Genomic DNA, 19,032 nt, shown 5'->3' on the forward strand with positions numbered 1-19,032 from the left:
CGAAGTTTACAGCGTAAGGAGAATGAAGACTAAAGTAATGGCTCTTGCCTGATGCGGAGCTCCTGCTGGGATAAATACCACATCTCCAAGAAACTGCACGATGGCCCAGCCCTGGACTCCATACTCCTGATGAAGACGCTTCCTTAGTGATCGGTCTAAATACCAGCTCTGATCATGAATGGGATCGTGGTCTGCGGGGTTTTCTTGACCTTGCTCTTCTGATACCTAGAACACATTCCGAGTATTATGAAACTGAGTGACACGCTGGGTCTCCATGAGGGCATTTTGCCCCCTGGACAGTGTGGGCAGTCAGTCAGTAAATGTCAGGCCTTCTTTAACACGTGTCCCTGTTGGCAGAAAGAGAAAATAGCACTCAAAGACATTAACTGAATGACCCAAGGGGAAACTGAAGGAAAATGCGGGTTCCCTTCTGTCACTTCCTGTGAACCGTGAGTGGCAGTCTGCATATTTTTGTAAACACTGTTAGGACAGTATCTTGGCCTAGGCTTTTGAATGTCAGTAGACTTAAGCTCCTTAGAAATAGACTTGCTAGACTGCAGTTCTTAAACATCTGTATTCACTTAACAATGTGAGTTATGAAACAGTCCCACAGTTGGCTGTAGGTTAAACTCGTTTACTCTAGACCCAGTATCTGGCAGCACAGACTCAGGGTGACGCTATCAAAGGGACAGTATGGCGACCGGCAGGTTTTCTGGAAGAGTCAAATTATCCTTAGCGAGAAACACCTTGATTGAAGCAAATGCTGGTTAAGGGTCTAACCTGGCACCAGGCAGCAGGCTAGGAGCGTTCCTATCCACTCCTCGTGAACAACTGAAGAATACCAGCCACAGATATCTGGGCCGCAACTGGCAGCCTCAGTGGCGAACAGGTTAAAAACTGAATACGCCCATCTTTCCAGCTGCCTAGAACTTCCACACAGAACCCTTGCTGAACAACCTGCTAACTACTGGAAACCTGGACTCTTCAAAGTCCCTATATCCCTTTCCCGCATAAGCTAATGGCCACAGTAGGGTGTGAGGTCTTCCTGACCTACTACTAAATGAGGGTGGATAAAACCAACAGGGACCTCAGTAACTCACTTGAAGCACAGCTATCAAGAGCAGAGAAATGATACATGGACTTCTGAAGTGCTTAGATTTTTAAGGCAATAAAAACAAATAGACACTACGTGATCATCAGAGGAACTACCCTGAAGGGAGAGCACAAAAACTTCCAAATGCACTATGACATAACACACAGACATAAGAAAAAAGATAAGTTTCCCTCTTTTCAGAGGTGTGAGCCTAATCATCTAGAAATCGTTGTTCCTTAGCAACCAGCTTCAGCCTATCCAATCTGAGATGCACAGATCTAACTTTCGAAGCTGCGATTATTCTCCAGTAACCCAGTCAGGTCTCGACATGTAGTATAACACTGCTATTCTGCCTCTCTCTCTTCACATGCCATAGGGTAAGGAGCACACCTTTTTAAGAAATTCTCGTATCTTCTCTGTGTCCTTAGCAGCATATATGTGCCAGAGGGCGCCTGGCTTCTCTTTTCCTTCAATAAATCGCTTTATTGTGAGTTCATCAGAATCTCCGTCTTGGATGGTCTTAAGGACTTCTGGAGCAAGAGAGAGCAAACATCAGACCACAACGTCCCAGCTCAGAGAATAAGCCCCACTTTTATGCTCAGCACCCTACCTTCTTCTTGGTCACACTGTCCTTTGGGAATTCCCACATAGACCATGACATTAGCCGCATCAGATACATCTAAGTGAAGATTTGTCGTCCCATATTTCCGATCTTCTGGAGTAATTAATCCTGCAAACAGAAAATGCCTTAAATTTACCGAGACAGCAAAGACTGCCTGAGTCTTTCCCACTCCCTGGAATACGTGGTCACAAAACTTAAAAGCTACCTTTCTGATCATATAAAAGTAATGGAACAATATTTAACATTAAGTTATTTTATCCTTTCAACTTTGGGGAAAAAAGTTCTTATTAAATGTTTATTTGTAAGAATAAAAAACCAACTCCTAACACTAGCACTTGTTTCTGGTGATAGGCAAAATAGGTTTCCTCCTGCTGAGAACAACTAAAAATCCTTGATGAAATTATTTTGAAACATATTTTTTTAATGAGTCAATATGCTGGCAAGAAAAGAAAGCCAAACCTAGAAAGCAGGGCTCGGGAACGTACAGTGGACTCTGCTGAGGCTGGATTTGCCAGAAGGATGTTTGCTCAAGCAGGGGAGCTCAAGCTTTGGTTGACACAGACTAGAAGGACTCTGGGGCAAGAGACGTAAGATGGGGAGTCTAACAGAAACCCCCCTCAGAAACGGGTAAAGCTGGGACCTCAAATGACTATGTACTCAGTGCAAGAAGGAACGCTGCCCACGTGTTCCTTGGATCCCTCAACTGCGGAAGAGGTGAGCCTGAGCACGAGGTCCGCGCTGGTACTCATAATCCGAGACGCTAACCTCTCACCCCAGGAGAAGGCTCATTTGTTCAGCATTCACCCTGAGGCTCGCCAAGCCCTGCGGTTACCTTGGACGCACATCCTGACATGCAGTCACTGCTTCTTGAATGGGCAGCAGAGCCAAGCATAGCTCGGGTGGGCAAGCCGAGGCTGTTTTCTAACCTGCCAGGCCCTGAAGCAGCCCTGTCTCATTCGGAGGCCAAGGAACTTCTCTCTGGCTTGCAGGGGTCTGTGGTTTAGGAGCAGCTATACACAGGAGAGGGGACCTTATCATTTCAACCGCGGACCATGGCCCTAGGGCTCTGCCGCACTTTCCTTTCTTTCCAGTTTGCTGAAATATCAGCCCTAGGAGGAGGTAAAGCAACAGATATTGGACAAAAATCATAGGATATATGAGATTTCCTTTAAAATAGTAAAGGAAAAATATAAAGGGAGGAAATAAGGAAACAATTATGGAAAAAGAACCTGAGAGCTGTTGTAACTGGGGGATGAGTATATGGGAAGTCACTGTCCTGGACTCTCACGTTTTCAGTGCATTTGGAAAATTTTCTACAGTACAAAATAAACAAGTAAAATCTGAGAAGAGAAAAAAACAATTAACACGAGAGAAGGCAAACGAATGAAATGAACAGTTATTCACGACGGCACGGAGGAACACCCAGTCTGATTGCATTTATATAAAGCACAAAGGCAGGTTAAACACTAAAGAATGTTCTGCAGGAACACGAACATACGGTAAAGCTATAAATGTAAGGAAATGATAAACACAAACGTCAGGGTGTTGGCTAACACGGGGCAGGAGGAAGGAGACGGAGCTGGGAGGAGGGACGAACGGTGAGCAAGTCTCAGAGCCTCGTCAGAAGCCGCTTGCTGGTTTGGCTGTTGCCAAACTGAGTAAAAAGTGTTCCGCAGAAGAGGAAGGAAATGACACCTACCCAGCCGTCAGCCCCAAGTCCAGCCAATCCCAGCTACGGGTGACGGCACACTGATAAAACCAGGCTGTAAACTGAGAGAGCCTGAACTCAGATGGAACCAAAAACAACGGTCCCAGGGAAAGGATTCCCAGAAAATAGAAAATCCTGAAACAAAACACACCATGGACTTTTATGAAAAGAACACAAGCTGACACCGTAGGGGCTGCTGGGTGACAGAGCACTGGGGTTGGAGGCTGGGTCAAGCCTAGATAGGAGACATAAGTCCTCCTCCCAGACCTGCCACTAGATGCCCCTTGGATATCCTGATCAGGTCACCGTCCCCTCTATTGTCCTGAAGTCCTGGGCCCCATGTGTAGTGCTGGTGCTGGAGCTGGAGAGAGGGTGACTGTGTGGTCTTTCCAAAGAGCCTTTCACTCTACGTCGTCTGTAGAGGAGTCACAGCTCAGTCACCCAACTTCTGAAAAATGACCGCTCTCTAATGATGTTTATGATAAGGTGTGAGGTGTTTGAAAATGAACACGTTTTCTTTATTTTCAATCCCTAACTGCTTACTCTGAACGGGAACAATTTTGATAGGAAAAGCTATTATAGAGTAACACTGCCCTCTATCTGTTGGTATCTAGGAGGAAAAGAGTTGCTGTCAAGCCATTTAAACCAAGCCGACTATTTATTTTGAGAACTTCTCAAATAACCACTTCTACCCTGTAAAGCTGCATCATTTCTGTGAGGCATGGATAATCACTCTGCAACACTACACCATTTGCTTTAGCGGAAAAATGCTTCCATTTACGTAAATTCATTGCAAATCTTCCCTGTGAACAGAATATGCCCTGAAGTCCCAGCCATCCAGCTTCTCTGAAGGGCTCGGGGGAAGGGAACATCTGGGCATCTAGGCTGTGGCAACTTCCCAAGGTAAACTCCCCTCTTGGAACGTCCCCTGAGCTCACTCCAGGCGCTTCCCCGGGCGACCCCACCGGAACAGAAGAAGTGGGGGGCTGAGGTCCAAGCCCTCCCTCTCCCAACAGCATCTGGAGAACGTGGCAAAGCTGCCAGAAGACTCTGGCCTGCCACCCTCAAGTCTGAGAGACTGGAGTTGGGATCATTATGGGAGGAAGGAAATAAATCGGAGAAATACAATTCCAAGGGTGTTTTCAGTACTAGCTTAAGTAGCTAACTACTACCCACCAACACAGAACATTGAATTTAAGAGTAGCAGATGCTGAAACAGCTGGAATGCTAGCAGACTGACCTAAACGTCCGGCAACATTAAAACAATTAATAAAATTACATTCATTCAACTGTGTACCATGCAACCGTTAAAAACGATCACACTAAAAACCATTAAGCAACATGTAAAGGTTTTACTGTATAATATTAGGTGTAGGAGAAGCTTTTTAAATGGCATGTGCCCTACAACTGCAACTATGAAACGGAAATATACATGCACGTGGCCAAGGAATGAAAGGAAATATGCAAACATGAAGACTACTGCTGTGTTAAGGGTTAGGGTTATAGACGTTTTCCATCTCTCCCTCCCCAAAAATCAATGTTCCAAACATTCTGACTTGCCTTACTTCTGTAATAATTTTTTCAAGTGAGCCATTTCCTCCTTACCATAAGCATTATACATCTTGGGACCCAGATCTGGCCTAACAAAGTAGTTTGGCAGCCTCGAGGCCAAGTTCAGTTTGCCATCTCTCCTTGTGTACTCAGGCAGTGGAATGTTGGCCATCAGATCATCAAACCTAGGATGAGAGAACCATGAATTTGCAAAATAAGCTTGTGTTTCTAATATATCGTGGGATTTGATTTGTTCCTTCTACACCAAAAGGAACAACGAAAATATCTGTGCTCGTGAAGATGGAGATAGCTATCATTAACAACATTTAAGATTAGCATATGATATCACTTATATGTGGATTCTAAACTATGATACAAATGAACCTATCTATGAAACAGAAACAGAATCAGGGACACAGAGAATAGACTGGTGGTTGCCAAGGGGGAGGGGGTTGGGAAAGTGTAGGAGTGGGAGTTTGGGATTAGCAAATGCAAACTGGTATATATAGGATGGATAAACAACAAGGTCCTACTGTAGAGCACAGGGAACTATATTCGATATCCTGTGATAAACCATAATGGAAAAGAATATAAAAAAAAGAGTGTATAGATATGTATAACTGATTCACTTTGCTGTACGGCAGTAATTAACACAACACTGTAATTCAACTATACTTCAATAAAAAATAAATTAAAAAAAAACAATATTTAAGATTAGAATTATAGTGCTTATGAACAAAGACATCTTTCTCTCCTACATCACACATATATATCAAAATGATCTCGAGGGCTTCCCTGGTGGCGCAGTGGTTGAGAGTCCGCCTGCCGATGCAGGGGACGCGGGTTCGTGCCCCGGTCCGGGAGGATCCCACATGCCGCGGAGCGGCTGGGCCCGTGAGCCATGGCCGCTGAGCCTGCACGTCCGGAGCCTGTGCTCCGCAACGGGAGAGGCCACAACAGTGAGAGGCCCACGTACCGCAAAAAAAAAAAAAAAAAAAAAAAAGATCTCGAATACTGCAGACAAAAATCTGAGCAACAAATTCCTGACGATAAGTAGTGACACTAAGGGATATATTATTCATTAGTTCTGAGGATTCTCTGCAAGGTTCAAGCTCAATTCAGGAAAATAGATCTAGCAATTCTGCTGTCTTGTCTAAAGCAACGATATCACTGTATTATACCCAACCCTAGCACGTCTGATCTCACTCCTGCCTCCACATCAGTGTGTGCACGTCTGAGTCGGCCTCTTCTCTGGCGGAGCACTACAGTGGAAATGCGTGGAGTTTTCACTAGTGAACCAGATTTAAAAGTCAGTAACTTCATCTTACCACCTCAAAAAAAGTTTATCCTACCAAGTCAAGGACAGGATCATCTCTCCCCTCCCCATAATCGTACCTGGAGGGCATCATATCTCTAAAATCTTCTCCTGGTGGCCAGTCCTTAAGTTTCAGCACCATTGGCTCTTTTTCATTTTTCAAGCGGTCTGCAAGGTAACCGGAATTACTGAACTGCTACTGTTCATAACTCGGAAACAGACCAAAATGGACGGCAAATGAGCACTTTAAGCCTTAACAATGCAAATAAAACTTATCTCTGCAAGATCTTCATAACCTGATACATCTGATATAGAAATATTATTCTTCAATATTCCCCTCCTGCAAATGGCCCATTATTTTATTTCTACAGTGCCGAGAAATCCATTCATACCCAGGAAGCAGCAAGGGGTAGCAAGCGGAAGAGCACCAACGAGTCTGTGTGGCAGCCCTGTCTTTTCTAAATGCTTATTCAGCTGCTCCTCCTTGGGATTTCGGCCACTCCCTTTTGTCTATTCCACATAGGCGGTGTTTTGACAGATCCAATCTCCTCCTATACAGTGTTCTAGAAGAAGTGAGCAGCCCCCCAACTAACGAACAGCAATTTAACAATCAAAGGGCCACAGATTTTAGAAAACCCAGTTTTCTGAGGCCAGCATGAAATAGAAATGACTTACTTTGCTCAGAGAGACTGAAGCTACCTGATGTTCTGTCCAGGGACAACTAGGGCTAATAGGGCCCACTCTCCCCCGCCTCCCCATCTTCTAGGTGACACGTACAGGGTTTAGTCAGAACTGTTTTTTTGTAATAGCACAGTTACCCACTGCAGGTGATGTGAAGGAACCAAGAACCAAGGAGCTCTAATTGAAAAAAATACGTTGACAATTATGAGTAACAGCAATGATAACTATCATTTCACTTCTTGCTGTGTTCCAGTCTCTGCTCAAGTGTTTTAACCATTTAGTCCTTGTAACTAAATCCAACATCCCAGTGAGATCTGGCACTATTTAATATTTCTGCTTTTGGATGAGGAAATTGACATATGCCTGAGGCCATCCAGCTATTGAAATTAAACAGCAGAACTGAAACTGGAACCCAGTTTCAAACCTTATATTCATGAGGACTAACATTTGTATAGCGTCCTGTAGTCATCCGAGTCCCATAACCTAGTTTGAACAGGTGCACACTCCAGGAGACAAGAAACAGAGGAAAATACGGGTACAGTGTATGTTCAGGACACCAGTGGCGTCTCAGCATGGGTGGTGTACCAGGGGATCTGGGCAGCAGAATCATCAGTATGGAAAAGGCAGGCTGCGGTGGACTCTGGGCTGCTGTAACCATTTGCAGGCATGAGGAAGTGTGAGCCCCAGAAAGATGCAATTACCAAGCTCACGTACACAGCAAGTACATATCAAGAGTCAGGATTTGAACCCAGGCCTAACTGGAGAGCACACTGTAGTACGTGTGGCCCTCGATCCCCTTTCAAAGGACCTGCTGCCCAGACACGGCTTTGGGGTCTGCGTCAGCTGCAGAGAGCTGTCCTGCCAGGTCATGCCCTCCGTGGGGCACCACCACCTGGAGGCCGAGGGAGGTGAGGGGATGAAGGCCCTGACTTTCCCCACTTCAGCCCAGTCTGAGACAATGAGAGGCGATGCCTGCTACAGAGCTCCCAGCCAGGCTGGCTGAGGCTCCGCTGGCCTCCGCCGCAGCCCGCCCCTCTGCCAGCCCGGTCCTGCTTCCTCCCCCATCTCAGACGTTGATCCCCAGGGAAACACCTTACGTCTGAAACCCAACCTTAACCTCTACGTGTGGAAACCCCCATCATGCCCTACTTAGAGTTAGCTAAACCTTTGTTCTAAAGTTCGTTGAAAGTGCGGGCCATAACCTGCAAACGTGGGTAATGGGAAATAAGGAAGCAGGAGATTACAAGGTAAAAATATGTCGTGAAAGAATGAGAATGATAAATGAGCAAAGTTGAATTACTGAGTCTAATAAGAATGAACTGGCCAAGCCCTCCAGTGCGGGTGGGAGCATGAGACCAGGTGCCTGTGCTGACGAAGGGGTTCTTGCAAACAGTTGACTGACTGGCCAATGCACGGAAAGGGCCCAAGCTCGGCACCAGACACTCAAGCCTCCTTGCCACCACCATGCCCCTCGCCCAGGTGAAGCAGGCAGTGACCCCTCGCCCAGGTGAAGCAGGCAGTGACCCCTCGCCCAGGTGAAGCAGGCAGTGACCAGGATAACGTGCGTTCAACGGATTCACGTTCTCTGGTACTTTCAGCTCTACTTATCTTGTTAAACATAATGAAGAGGCTATATAAAACCACGAGCTTTGAGTCACAAGCCCTGGCCCTGTGCTCCCCTCCCCTTGGGCACATTTCTGTCACAGGACAGACCTGGAGCCACCTGAAGAAGAGGTGACTAAAACCTCACTCTCTAAGGAACTACAAAGCAATCTGCCTCAGTTCAAAAGCATAAACTTTGTAAAAAGAAAGGGGAAGAGGAGATAAGACACTGATTTTAAACTCCAGAGTCACAGAAAATGCTGTCGCTGCCGCTGGAGGGCCACAGACTGCTGCTACTCCTGTGCCCCCTCCTTTCACATCCTCAACCCCCTTAAAAGGTCTTTAATACATACTCGGAACATCTTCAAATCCATCCCAGAAGTCTCCTACTGTGGCTCCTGTGATGATTTCATTGGTTCTGCAATTAACGAGGTCAACTTCCTGATTTCCAAACTCTTTCCTGAAGGATTCTGGTTTCCAAAGTTCAGTGTTCAGTTTATGATGCACTCCTGACACCATCACTGGCTAAGAGGAGAGAACGAAGACTTTAGTTTGAACTCCCCCAGCTCCGTCCCTTCACCCGAGGCAGCCCTTTCTCAAACAGCTGCTGACGTGTTTCTCTGTGGCTGGTCCCCAGTCTCAGATCCCAAAGTGACAGCTTAGTCCCCTGAGTCACCTGCTACACACACCCCTCAAACTACACTAGTGAGCTTCTAAGAGCAAGGATCACACCTTCCAACTCAGATCCCACTACTCACAGAATACCAATGCCAAGGCCCAGGGCTGGGCAGTGGGTGTGAAGCAGAGACAAAGGCAGCGAGAGCGCCCGGTCCAAAGAGGATGCTGCCTCTGGCCTGCAGCTTATTGCTAGCAGGCAGGGATATGGCCCTGGACTGCCACGTCTTTGGTTATCCAAGACAAGCCACAAATCCTGATCTTTATGTGAAAGAGCCTGACTGAAATACTGGCAACAAGTTCAACTTTTAAAAAACATTATCTAATCTAAACAGAACATGCTGGTGGACTGTATTCGGTCTGTCATTGTCATCGTGAGCAAATCTCGTTAGAACACAGGACTGAAAACAATAATTTTTTTTTGGTTAAATACATACATTTTTCTATTTGGCAATTCCCCAAGTCCTGGCCTTGTCCAAGAGCAAAGTGTTCCTTTAGTGAGGACTCCATTTGGCCCAGAAGAGAAGACAAAGATCCAGAAAACATAAACGAAAACAAGAAGGCAGAGGAGCAGGTCTGCGAAGCCACACGTCTCCTGAACTATCAACCAGACCTTAAGTCTGAACATCACTGCCCTTTAAAAAGCAGGCTCCTTCCCCTGGGAGACTACACACCAGTTCCAGGTTGACACCACATGGCTCAGGGCCACCTAAGGTTGTCTTCAGCACAAGGTTCTAATTCATGGAAGAGGGATGCCTGATTTTTATCCTATTTTGTGTAATCCCCCAAACCCCACCAGCCGTAGTCATATTCCCACTTCTCCTATTGAAGTTGATCACACAAGAATCACCAAGAGCCCAGAATGCTCTCATCAAAAATCCAGGGATGACTGACTGGAAGCAATCAGAACCTCATCAGAGAACACAGAAGACATGTCTGTGACTCACAGCCACCCTCTGCTCTAACTGTATCCACAGTAAACAATAAGAAGAGATAAAGTATATGCCATTCATAATCCAGGAAGGGGGCGGGGGGGGGTTGTCAGGAGTCTACCAAAGGCACCGAGACGGGGATGTGAAGTGGGTTGGAAAGCAGAGGCCCCGCTTACCTGCCCCTGCTTCCAGCACTCCCTGAACACGTTCCAGTTGCTCTTGTTGTTGGGATCCTGCAGGCACAGCAGGCGACTGTCGCACAGCCAGTAGTGAGGAGTGTCGAAGCCCAGGATGCTGGGCTTGATGGTCAGTCCTTGCGGCCGCTTAGATAAATCGGAGCAGGTCTTATTTTGCACCAAAGAGGCGAAGATGTCATCAAGGATTTTTGGTGTATTCTTGAGTCCATTTTCTGTCTGAATTTGAAAAAAAAAAACACGAGTCTTAAATATGTCATTTCCTACCATCAAAAAACCCATTCCTGGGCTTCCCTGGTGGCGCAGTGGTTGAGAGTCTGCCTGCCAATGCAGGGGACGTGGGTTCGTGCCCCAGTCTGGGAAGATCCCACATGCCGCGGAGCGGCTGGGCCCGTGAGCGTCCGGAGCCTGTGCTCCGCAACGGGAGAGGCCACAACAGTGAGAGGCCCGGTACCGCAAAAAAAAAAAAAAAAAAAAAACCCATTCCTATTACGGTAGGATGAGCATACATTACATATCCAGGAAAGAAGCTAAGCCACGAGAGAATCTTACCCTCAAAAAGGTAAGTCCTCTTCCTCTGCCTGACATCACAGCTCTCGGAAGTGGGTACAGGAAAAAGTGTTGACAGGTGAAAATGACCCGCCCAGAATTCTAACCATGTGAAGCCCATGTGCCAGTGACACAGCCTCTGTACCCACGAAGGAGAGCATGGGACTCGTCCTGCTTTCTATTTCACTTTCTCCCTGCTCTAACTCCAATTCATCTTTACGAGGTGGAGTAATAAACAATAAAATAAATGCGTACCTTTCCTGCAGAGGAATTCAAGAGATTTCGGAGGAAACCAGAATTGTTGTTGCTTACAGGTGTCAAAATTGTGCTGTTAAAGGTGTGGAGGACTGTGTTGGATTTGCTCAAGGGGGGTAGGGGTGGAAGGCATTTGATTTCATTCTTTAAAATTGGCATCGCTGGTTGTTTTTCTAAGAACAAATCAAAAACATCCCGATGGAAAAGCATTCTGAAAAGGCAAATCCCTTACGAGCCTTCTACAGACCGAATTACTCTGGAGCTTGGTTTTCATTTACTAGAACCCAGAAAACTTAAGAGGACAAATGACATTACTGATATAGACATGGATTTCCAACTGCTGTTAAAAAAATAAATATCCAATAATATCCAAGGTGATCCTATGGTAAACTGCATTTTTTGTTTGTTTGTTCCTGGTATACAAAATACAATTGATTTTTGTAAATTAACATTGTAACTGTCAACCCTGATAGATATGTTTACAAATACAGATTCTCTTAAGACTTTTCCCATGTATAATTAGATGGCTTAAAAGTACCAACAGTTCTATCCCTTTCTTTCCAATCCTAACATCTCTGTTTGTTTTACCTTACTGACTTAAATGGCTAAAACTTCCAATACAATGTTTAATAAAGGAGTGAAAGCAGGAATCCTTGTGTCATGCCTGAACACAGAGGGAAACTTAAAAATTACTCAACGAATGAAAAACTTCAATCATAATTTAGGATGTTTGTTGTTAGTTTTATTGTAGAAACTCATTAGATTAAGGACGTTCCCTTCTATTCCTAAGGTTTTTTTAAAAAAAATTATAAATAGGCTTTGAATTTTACTCTTTTTCTGCATCTCTTCACATGACTTTTCCCCGCTTTTTTAATGTTAAAACTACAGCTGCATTTCTGAAGCTCTGCTTGGTCACGCTGTATGATTCTTTTATTTATAGTGCTAAATTCTATTCACTGAGATGTTGTTTAGGATCTTTGCATGAAAGAAACTGATCTGCAATTTTCCTTTCTTTAACACAGCCAGAAAGCAGAATCACCAAAATCCTAATCTAACTACCTGATTCCAAACCCATGTTCTTTATACTGTCATCAAGCATCCTGAGACAACAGCACAGATGAAAAATATAAAGCTGAAGCCAGGATGTTGCAACTTAGACAAAATAGGAAATACACACAGGGTTAAAGGCAGAAAGGCAAAAACCACTATTAAAACACACACGTCTCAGCCCACTCCATTCTTGCCAGACACAATCTCAACCTTACCTAGAGTTCTATCGTAAGCAGAAGTTCTCTCTCTGGCGCTGCATGTGTGTCAGGTCTCAGGGCGACTACAGGGAACCACTTTCCACTCCACACTACTTCTAACCGCTCTGTTCTCACCGTAACTAAGGCTGCCAGGACCCTCTGGGAACAGACGAAAGTTCTCAGGGAGGCAGGAAACACTCACCCTTGTTTTCCTTGTTGACATTGCCGCTGGTCAGGTCTGCCAGCCAGTTCAAAGGAGATGTGCTGGCTGGACAGGCAGGCTTCACGCTGCTGGCCGGCTTGGACGCAGCCTCCCCACCTACAGCCACGGGCTCCAACACCGAGGGGCTCTGCTGGAGCCCGGCACCAAGAGTCGATTTTTCTCCAACCAAGGAAGTCTGTGGTGAGTGCAGAAGGAGAATCTTGCACAAGCTGAAAAATTACGTTTCCCTTTTCTTACCTTCTCCCCTAACTGCTCACCAGTAAGAGAGAAATATCCAAAACAAAACCACCTAATAGCCCTGGACATCACCACCACTGCAGTAATCTCTCAACAACAGAGCAGAACTATGTAGGAGAGATTTTAATCTTTTAGCTTTTAAGTATTACTAGTAAAAATATAAGATGCAAGTGAAGAATGTAAATACAGCAAGATATCCACCCCCACCCTCGTATCCCCATCTCATGCTTGTTCATGTCCCTATCACTCCGTTCACCATCTTGCTTTGGAACGCCCAGTTTGTGCCCATCTCCCCTGTGAACTCACCCCTGTATCATGAATAGGCACCCAAAACCCAGTGGCTGAGTGAGTGAACGAATAAATGAGGCAAGGTAGGAAATACAGCTGTGAATTCAGAAGGAAATGGGATGCAGAAAAAAGAAAATGCTCTTTTGATTTAGCATAGTGTAGTAGGCTTTCAAAATTGATGAACGTGGGCTTCCCTGCTGGCGCAGTGGTTGAGAGTCCGCCTGCCGATGCAGGGGACACGGGTTCATGCCCCGGTCCGGGAAGATCCCACATGCCGCGGAGCAGCTGGGCCCGTGAGCCATGGCCGCTGAGCCTGCGCATCCGGAGCCTGTGCTCCGCAGCAGGAGAGGCCACAACAGTGAGAGGCCCGCGTACCGCAAAAAAAAAAATTGATGAACAGCCCTAAAAAGAATTCAAAACATAAACTGAACAACAAAAACTGGACAGACAGATCACACCACTTATTTTTCTATTACTTAAAAAACTGCCTTGACAACTCAGCTAGTGCGTCTATACATACATAAGAAGGAAAAGGGAGAGTCAAATTCCTGTTGTGGTCCAGGCCCTCACTCTACATGTGATATAATTCTGTGATGCCCAATTACCAGCACTGTTTACTATTCCTCTGTTACTGATGAGGAAGCTGAAGCATATATACATCAGTTCATTTGAGCCAAAGTTATACAACTGGAAAGTGGCAGAAAAGGAATTCAAATTCAGTCCTGACTACAAAGATCAAAACTCTTCTACCTATGCCGCCTGCAACACCACAGCTTTATGAAAATGTAAAATAATTTCTGATTACTAAAAGCAATGTGGGATAATGATTACTGGGGTGAGGAAGAAAAAGGGAGACAGTTGGGGGGTAGATGGGATGGTGAAGGTTAAGGGAATGTCACCAGGAAGAGGCATGTGAGCACCAAGGACATGTACATTTTTTATGTGGAGTGAGAGCTACGTAAAGGTTTGTTTCAGGATTATTTCCTTCAATTCTTCATATATATTATGGGTAAAACATAGTAATTAAAAAATTTGTAAAGCTTATCTGAGTAATTTTTACTATGTAAAACATGAGAAGTTAAAAAACCTATACAAATTTGACAGCAACTTATTAGGTAGACTATAATAGAAAAGGTTTTTGCTTTTTCAAGGAACAAAATTAAAAGCCTACTCAAAGAGGCTACAAACGAGGCCCACAAAAATAATGTGAAACTTGAGAATGGGTCTATAAAGTATCACGTGAACCACGAACTATCTCTTTCCACTGACAGCTCTCCCCATGTTCCTTTCAAATACACTACAGGAATCCTTGGGTTATTTGAAAACAGACAGACAACAAGCACAGGATGGTGAATCTAGCATAAACAGTAATACCTGTTTTATGTCTTCCTTTGAGGCTGGCTTTGAAAAGAGTTTGAACTGCCTGTTTGAACAGGGACAATTTGCCTTTATTCCCCATTTTGCTCTTACAGAATGAACAATGTCTCCAACATCATAGAGGGCTAAAAAAAAGGGCACAGGCAAACATCTGAACAAGGATATTAGGTACTTTCAACCTCAACGTTACAAAACAAAAGCTTATATTTCTAACAGGATAACTTTTTTTTAGCAGCATTTTTTTTTTTAGGGTGCTTACAACTCCCCCCTTTACGTCCTAAGTATGCCTTGCCCCAAATGTGCCACTTTCTTTCCTTTTACAAAACTATTTACAAGGCCTTTACCAGAAAGTTTGGGGACATTATTTAATACATTTCTCGACAATTTATGGTACATACTAAAATAAAGTCAGCAAGTGATCGTACTACACAAAGTAAAACCGAACTACCAGCCCCTATGATACCCAAAACACAGGGAAAGGAAAAGCATTGCACCACACAAAATACCTTTTCCAGGAATGATCTGCGTAGGCATGAGGTTCTCTGGTTCATGTATCTGGCTCTTCACACATCTCAGCCATGAGAAAGTCTTGTAGGCAGCGCCTGCAAATAACTGCTTTGTAGTAATTGCTCTTTATGGACGCTGGTCCCAAAAGTTTCAGAAATCCATCAACCACAAATCAATGAAAGGCTTAATTTAAGAGTATAAGGGGCTTGGAGAAGAGTCAAGTCAGTTCTCACCCTGTTGGCAATTTTTCCTCTTCATCCGATAGCAATCCACACACACTCCAAACCCACACCGAGGACACACCCAGTGCAGGTTGAAGATGGTGGTGTCACACACATCACACATTTCTCGAACACCTTTGACAGCTCGCTTCCAAGCAACCTGTCCTACAAAAATCAATAAATCACTTAGTCTTGGGGACGAGAGGGCTCCTGAAATAAAACATGAAGTGGGAGGGGAGCTGATGCCATTCCTCCCTCTCACTGGAGTTCCCATTAACTGTTCAGCCTCCAGAGCCCATCTCAAATCCCCCACCACCGCCATGAAGCCCTCCTGGATTCCTTCAGCACTCCCATCAACTTGTATTTGTACTTCAGACTCAGGCCTCTTCACACTGTACGCAGTCAGGTGCAGTTTTACTTCCCTGTAGGAGACTAAACTCCGTGCAAGCAGAATCCCTGCTCAGGCTGTACCCTATCCCCACACCCCACCCCACCCTCCAAGGAGCTCTGCATAGTAAGTCCTGCTGAGTAAGTCAGTGAAAAAAGCAGCATTAGTTACACAAGCTGGAGTTCGGACACAAATATAAAGGAGCAGTGGTTCTTCACATTTTGGGTCATGAGACCATCTGAGACCCTAAAGGCAACACGGACCATGCTTTCTCCAAAGGAAAAATAATTGACTCAAATACACAAACCCAACCTTCAGTGTCGAGTGTCAGGTTATTCACAGATGCCCCGAAACCACTCAGACTGCCCATGAAAAACTCCAGGGCGCTGAGGGAAACCTGGTGGGAGCAGCGCATTAACTAGTGGGGGGCACAATGGTCCAAAGTCGGTTCCGTCATAGGCCAGTGTCGGAAACTCAATTTTTAGAGCCAGGAGTGATGCAGGCACCCAGGACCGACTCATACTAACCAAGTAGCGCCAACAGACTGAGGCACAATCACGAATTCTATGAAGCAGCATCTTCTGTTCCAGTGGCCAAACCCCGGAAACTGGAGAGAGGGGCCTTCCAGGACTGGGCAGGAAATCGTACCCCACCCCCCGACCGTGGAGGAGTGCCACATACGGCATTAGAAAGCTTCAAGGAGTAAGAGCAAAGGGAGGACATTTTCCTGCGTCACAGAAAAGCCCAACGTCTGCTGATCAGAAGACTGTTTTCTGTCTGTCTCTCTCTCGAACAAGACAGGATCAATACTGTCACATTCGTGTTCTACGGAGAACATCTTTTCCTAATCCAGTCAGTGGTTACTTCTTTCTTCAGACTGCCCACAAAAGAAATGACTAACTTCAGTTTGCTTTAAGTTAATCCAACTGCTGAGTGAACCTCTGCCGTTTCATTACAATGTGAAAGCTCAGTGCACAATACATAGAACTTGAGGCATTTTACACATGAGATTTTATGAACTTTACCTTGGTCACTTGGATTAGACTTTTATTAGAGAGTAGTCTTAGATCTCTTAGCCACCTATTTAATGATAATTTGTCATTGAAAAGACAGAATAAATGTATAAAAGCTGAGACCTCCTTCCTAATCTCAGGATCAGAGGGTACCCTCCACCCCCTCTCTAGCGACACCTTGTGGTGGCATCTTTCAGTATCACTCACAGTGAGTTCCTCTCTCCAGCTGACCAGCTTGTCACAGAGGAAATAAAGAGGAACAGGATAATCAAATAGGCAAGGAGGAAACATTAATCACAATTACATCTTTAAGGACACATTTTTCAGAGCACTCACCTTGAGCAAAGAAAAAACATCAGTAGCTTAAAACAGCCCCTCCGATTCAGGAAGCTACTAATACATTCCAAAAGATTGTTTTTGCAACCCAGTCATTCATATACTACCTCTAGACCAGTTACTTAAGAACTTTGCTTTAAATCTTCTCTTACTTAAAAGTATACAAGAAGAAAACTTTTGTATCTCTACTGAAAATGGAAAACCAGTATCACTTGTCCTAAATAGATTATAGGAAAAACAACTTTAATACGATTCTTGACTTATCAGAGTCTCTACTACTCCAACAGGACAGTGATTACAAAGCTGCTCTCCACTTTAGCAGGACTCTGGCTGCCCGTGGAGCTCACAGTCCCATACCCCACCTAGATCTGAATTCCCGCTCCTGGGAATGTCAGTTCCCATTCCTTGGACTCTGAGATGTAACAGTGTTCAAACTTATCCAGTAAGTTATTGTTGTGCTTAAGCTAGCTTCAGTTCGTTCCTGGGCCTACGACCAAAGTTCCTAAGCTCAGGATGTGTGGGTGCTTATACTGAAACATATTTGGCTATGCAAAGTCTGAAAAGACATCTACCAGAGGGATGGAAAGGCTTCACTTTTAACTTGCCACCATTTGGAAAAGATAAAATGATGGAACAAAGTGTGAGACTTAAAAAGACAGATGCCCCTTGGTGTTTCTGGCTGGATCTCTCACTTCTAAGGGCATACAGACAAGAGGTGTGCTGTCCTCTTCGACACCGTACCTTGAGATGTCATGAGGGAGGTCTGGCTCTAATGTGTCATCCACACTGATCTCTGTGGTTTACTGCACACCTGGCTGGAACCTCCAAGTTTTCCCTGAAAACCTTGACTCTAACAGAATCATTTTCATCTGCGCTTGTTCCCATTTTCATGCCTGGGTCCCAGCCTCCTCAGACCCTGATTCAGTAGGTCTAGGGTACAGCCTGTCCATTATCTTCTTTGAAATGTTTTCTTAAGAACCTTTGTCTTAAAATAACCCCCTTTTGGTGAGTCCACACTTGTTGGTAAGGCTATGCAAATTCCACCGCCACCTCACCTTTACCTTTCTTAACAAAAAGTTTAGTAATTGCCCTGAAACAAACCCCACAGAAAGATCACTGACTTTGATGAAATCAACAGGCAGAATCTGTTACAAAAGGAAAAATGCAACTTCATTATACCAAAGTCATCTACACTTCTGGGTGAAAATGAAATCCATACAATTAGGACTTAGGTGTCATTTAGGAACAAAAATCAAGTTGGACTCAAAAATCCTACCCCCTAAGAGATGCTCTTACTGTGTGGCTCAATAGTTGACATAGCTTCCTTTTCAGAAATCACCATTTGACAGAAGTGGTCTCCAATGTTGGCCAGGATATACTTTGCTGTGTCCAAATCAGTCCCAACAACATTTTTGGTTAAAGGCAACCACAAGCCAATTGCTTCACTGTCATACTTGTTTGGTGTTAAGAAGCCTTCTACCCGCAATACACCATGTTTGTTGAACTGTAACCTAGAGGGAGTGAAAAAATAAAGAAAGGATGTTACATACATGAAATAGTGACTTACGTCTTGTTACTTTTGAAATGTTATTTAAGTCAAGCGTTTCCTTCCCAGTTACATACATGAAATAGTGACTTACGTCTTGCTGTTACTTTTGAAATGTTATTTAAGTCAAACGTTTCCTTCCCAGTTTTCTATAATCTCCATGGCTAACTGCAGCCCCTTGCTACTTGGCAACATCAATAGAAAGATTTTTAAAACTTCCAAGCTTTCCCCCAAAAGACACAGGGGGTTGGCAGGGAGAGGGAGTTGTGCTTTCCACTCGAACCAAGATCTACTCAGGTCATTTCCAAGGACAGCTACTGAACCTGCCTGACTTGGAACTTAATAGCAAGAACAATCACAAGTCACCACAGAAGTAAACTGATAACAGAAGGTGACAAATAATCTGACCAAATCTGAACACAACTACGACTTCAAGAGTAATGCTCGGGAGGGGAAGGCCAACCCTACAACA

At 44.6% G+C, this 19,032-nt stretch overlaps 1 protein-coding gene across 5 annotated transcripts in view; it reads right to left on the reverse strand.

Annotated features, from left to right (window-relative positions):
• KDM3A (lysine demethylase 3A) overlaps positions 1–19,032 on the reverse strand; it is a 63,019-nt gene that overhangs the window by 1,444 nt on the left and 42,543 nt on the right. For 3 of the 5 annotated variants that reach the window (XM_067704448.1, XM_067704449.1, XM_067704450.1), the window contains 13 exons: positions 18,311–18,525; positions 15,290–15,442; positions 15,056–15,151; positions 14,547–14,674; positions 12,627–12,822; positions 11,178–11,350; positions 10,356–10,592; positions 8,926–9,097; positions 6,370–6,457; positions 5,029–5,159; positions 1,704–1,823; positions 1,484–1,623; positions 49–225 (listed from right to left, as the gene is read on the reverse strand). In XM_067704448.1, coding sequence (XP_067560549.1) covers positions 49–225; positions 1,484–1,623; positions 1,704–1,823; positions 5,029–5,159; positions 6,370–6,457; positions 8,926–9,097; positions 10,356–10,592; positions 11,178–11,350; positions 12,627–12,822; positions 14,547–14,674; positions 15,056–15,151; positions 15,290–15,442; positions 18,311–18,525 — 2,026 coding nt within the window. Of the gene's footprint in view, positions 1–48; positions 226–1,483; positions 1,624–1,703; positions 1,824–2,562; positions 3,029–5,028; positions 5,160–6,369; positions 6,458–8,925; positions 9,098–10,355; positions 10,593–11,177; positions 11,351–12,626; positions 12,823–14,546; positions 14,675–15,055; positions 15,152–15,289; positions 15,443–18,310; positions 18,526–19,032 lie in introns of those variants that run through there. The other 2 variants (XR_010934397.1, XM_067704451.1) reach the window with 2 other exon arrangements.

Source organism: Pseudorca crassidens, chromosome 14 (assembly GCF_039906515.1).
Source record: "Pseudorca crassidens isolate mPseCra1 chromosome 14, mPseCra1.hap1, whole genome shotgun sequence".
NCBI classification, from domain to species: Eukaryota; Metazoa; Chordata; class Mammalia; order Artiodactyla; family Delphinidae; genus Pseudorca; species Pseudorca crassidens.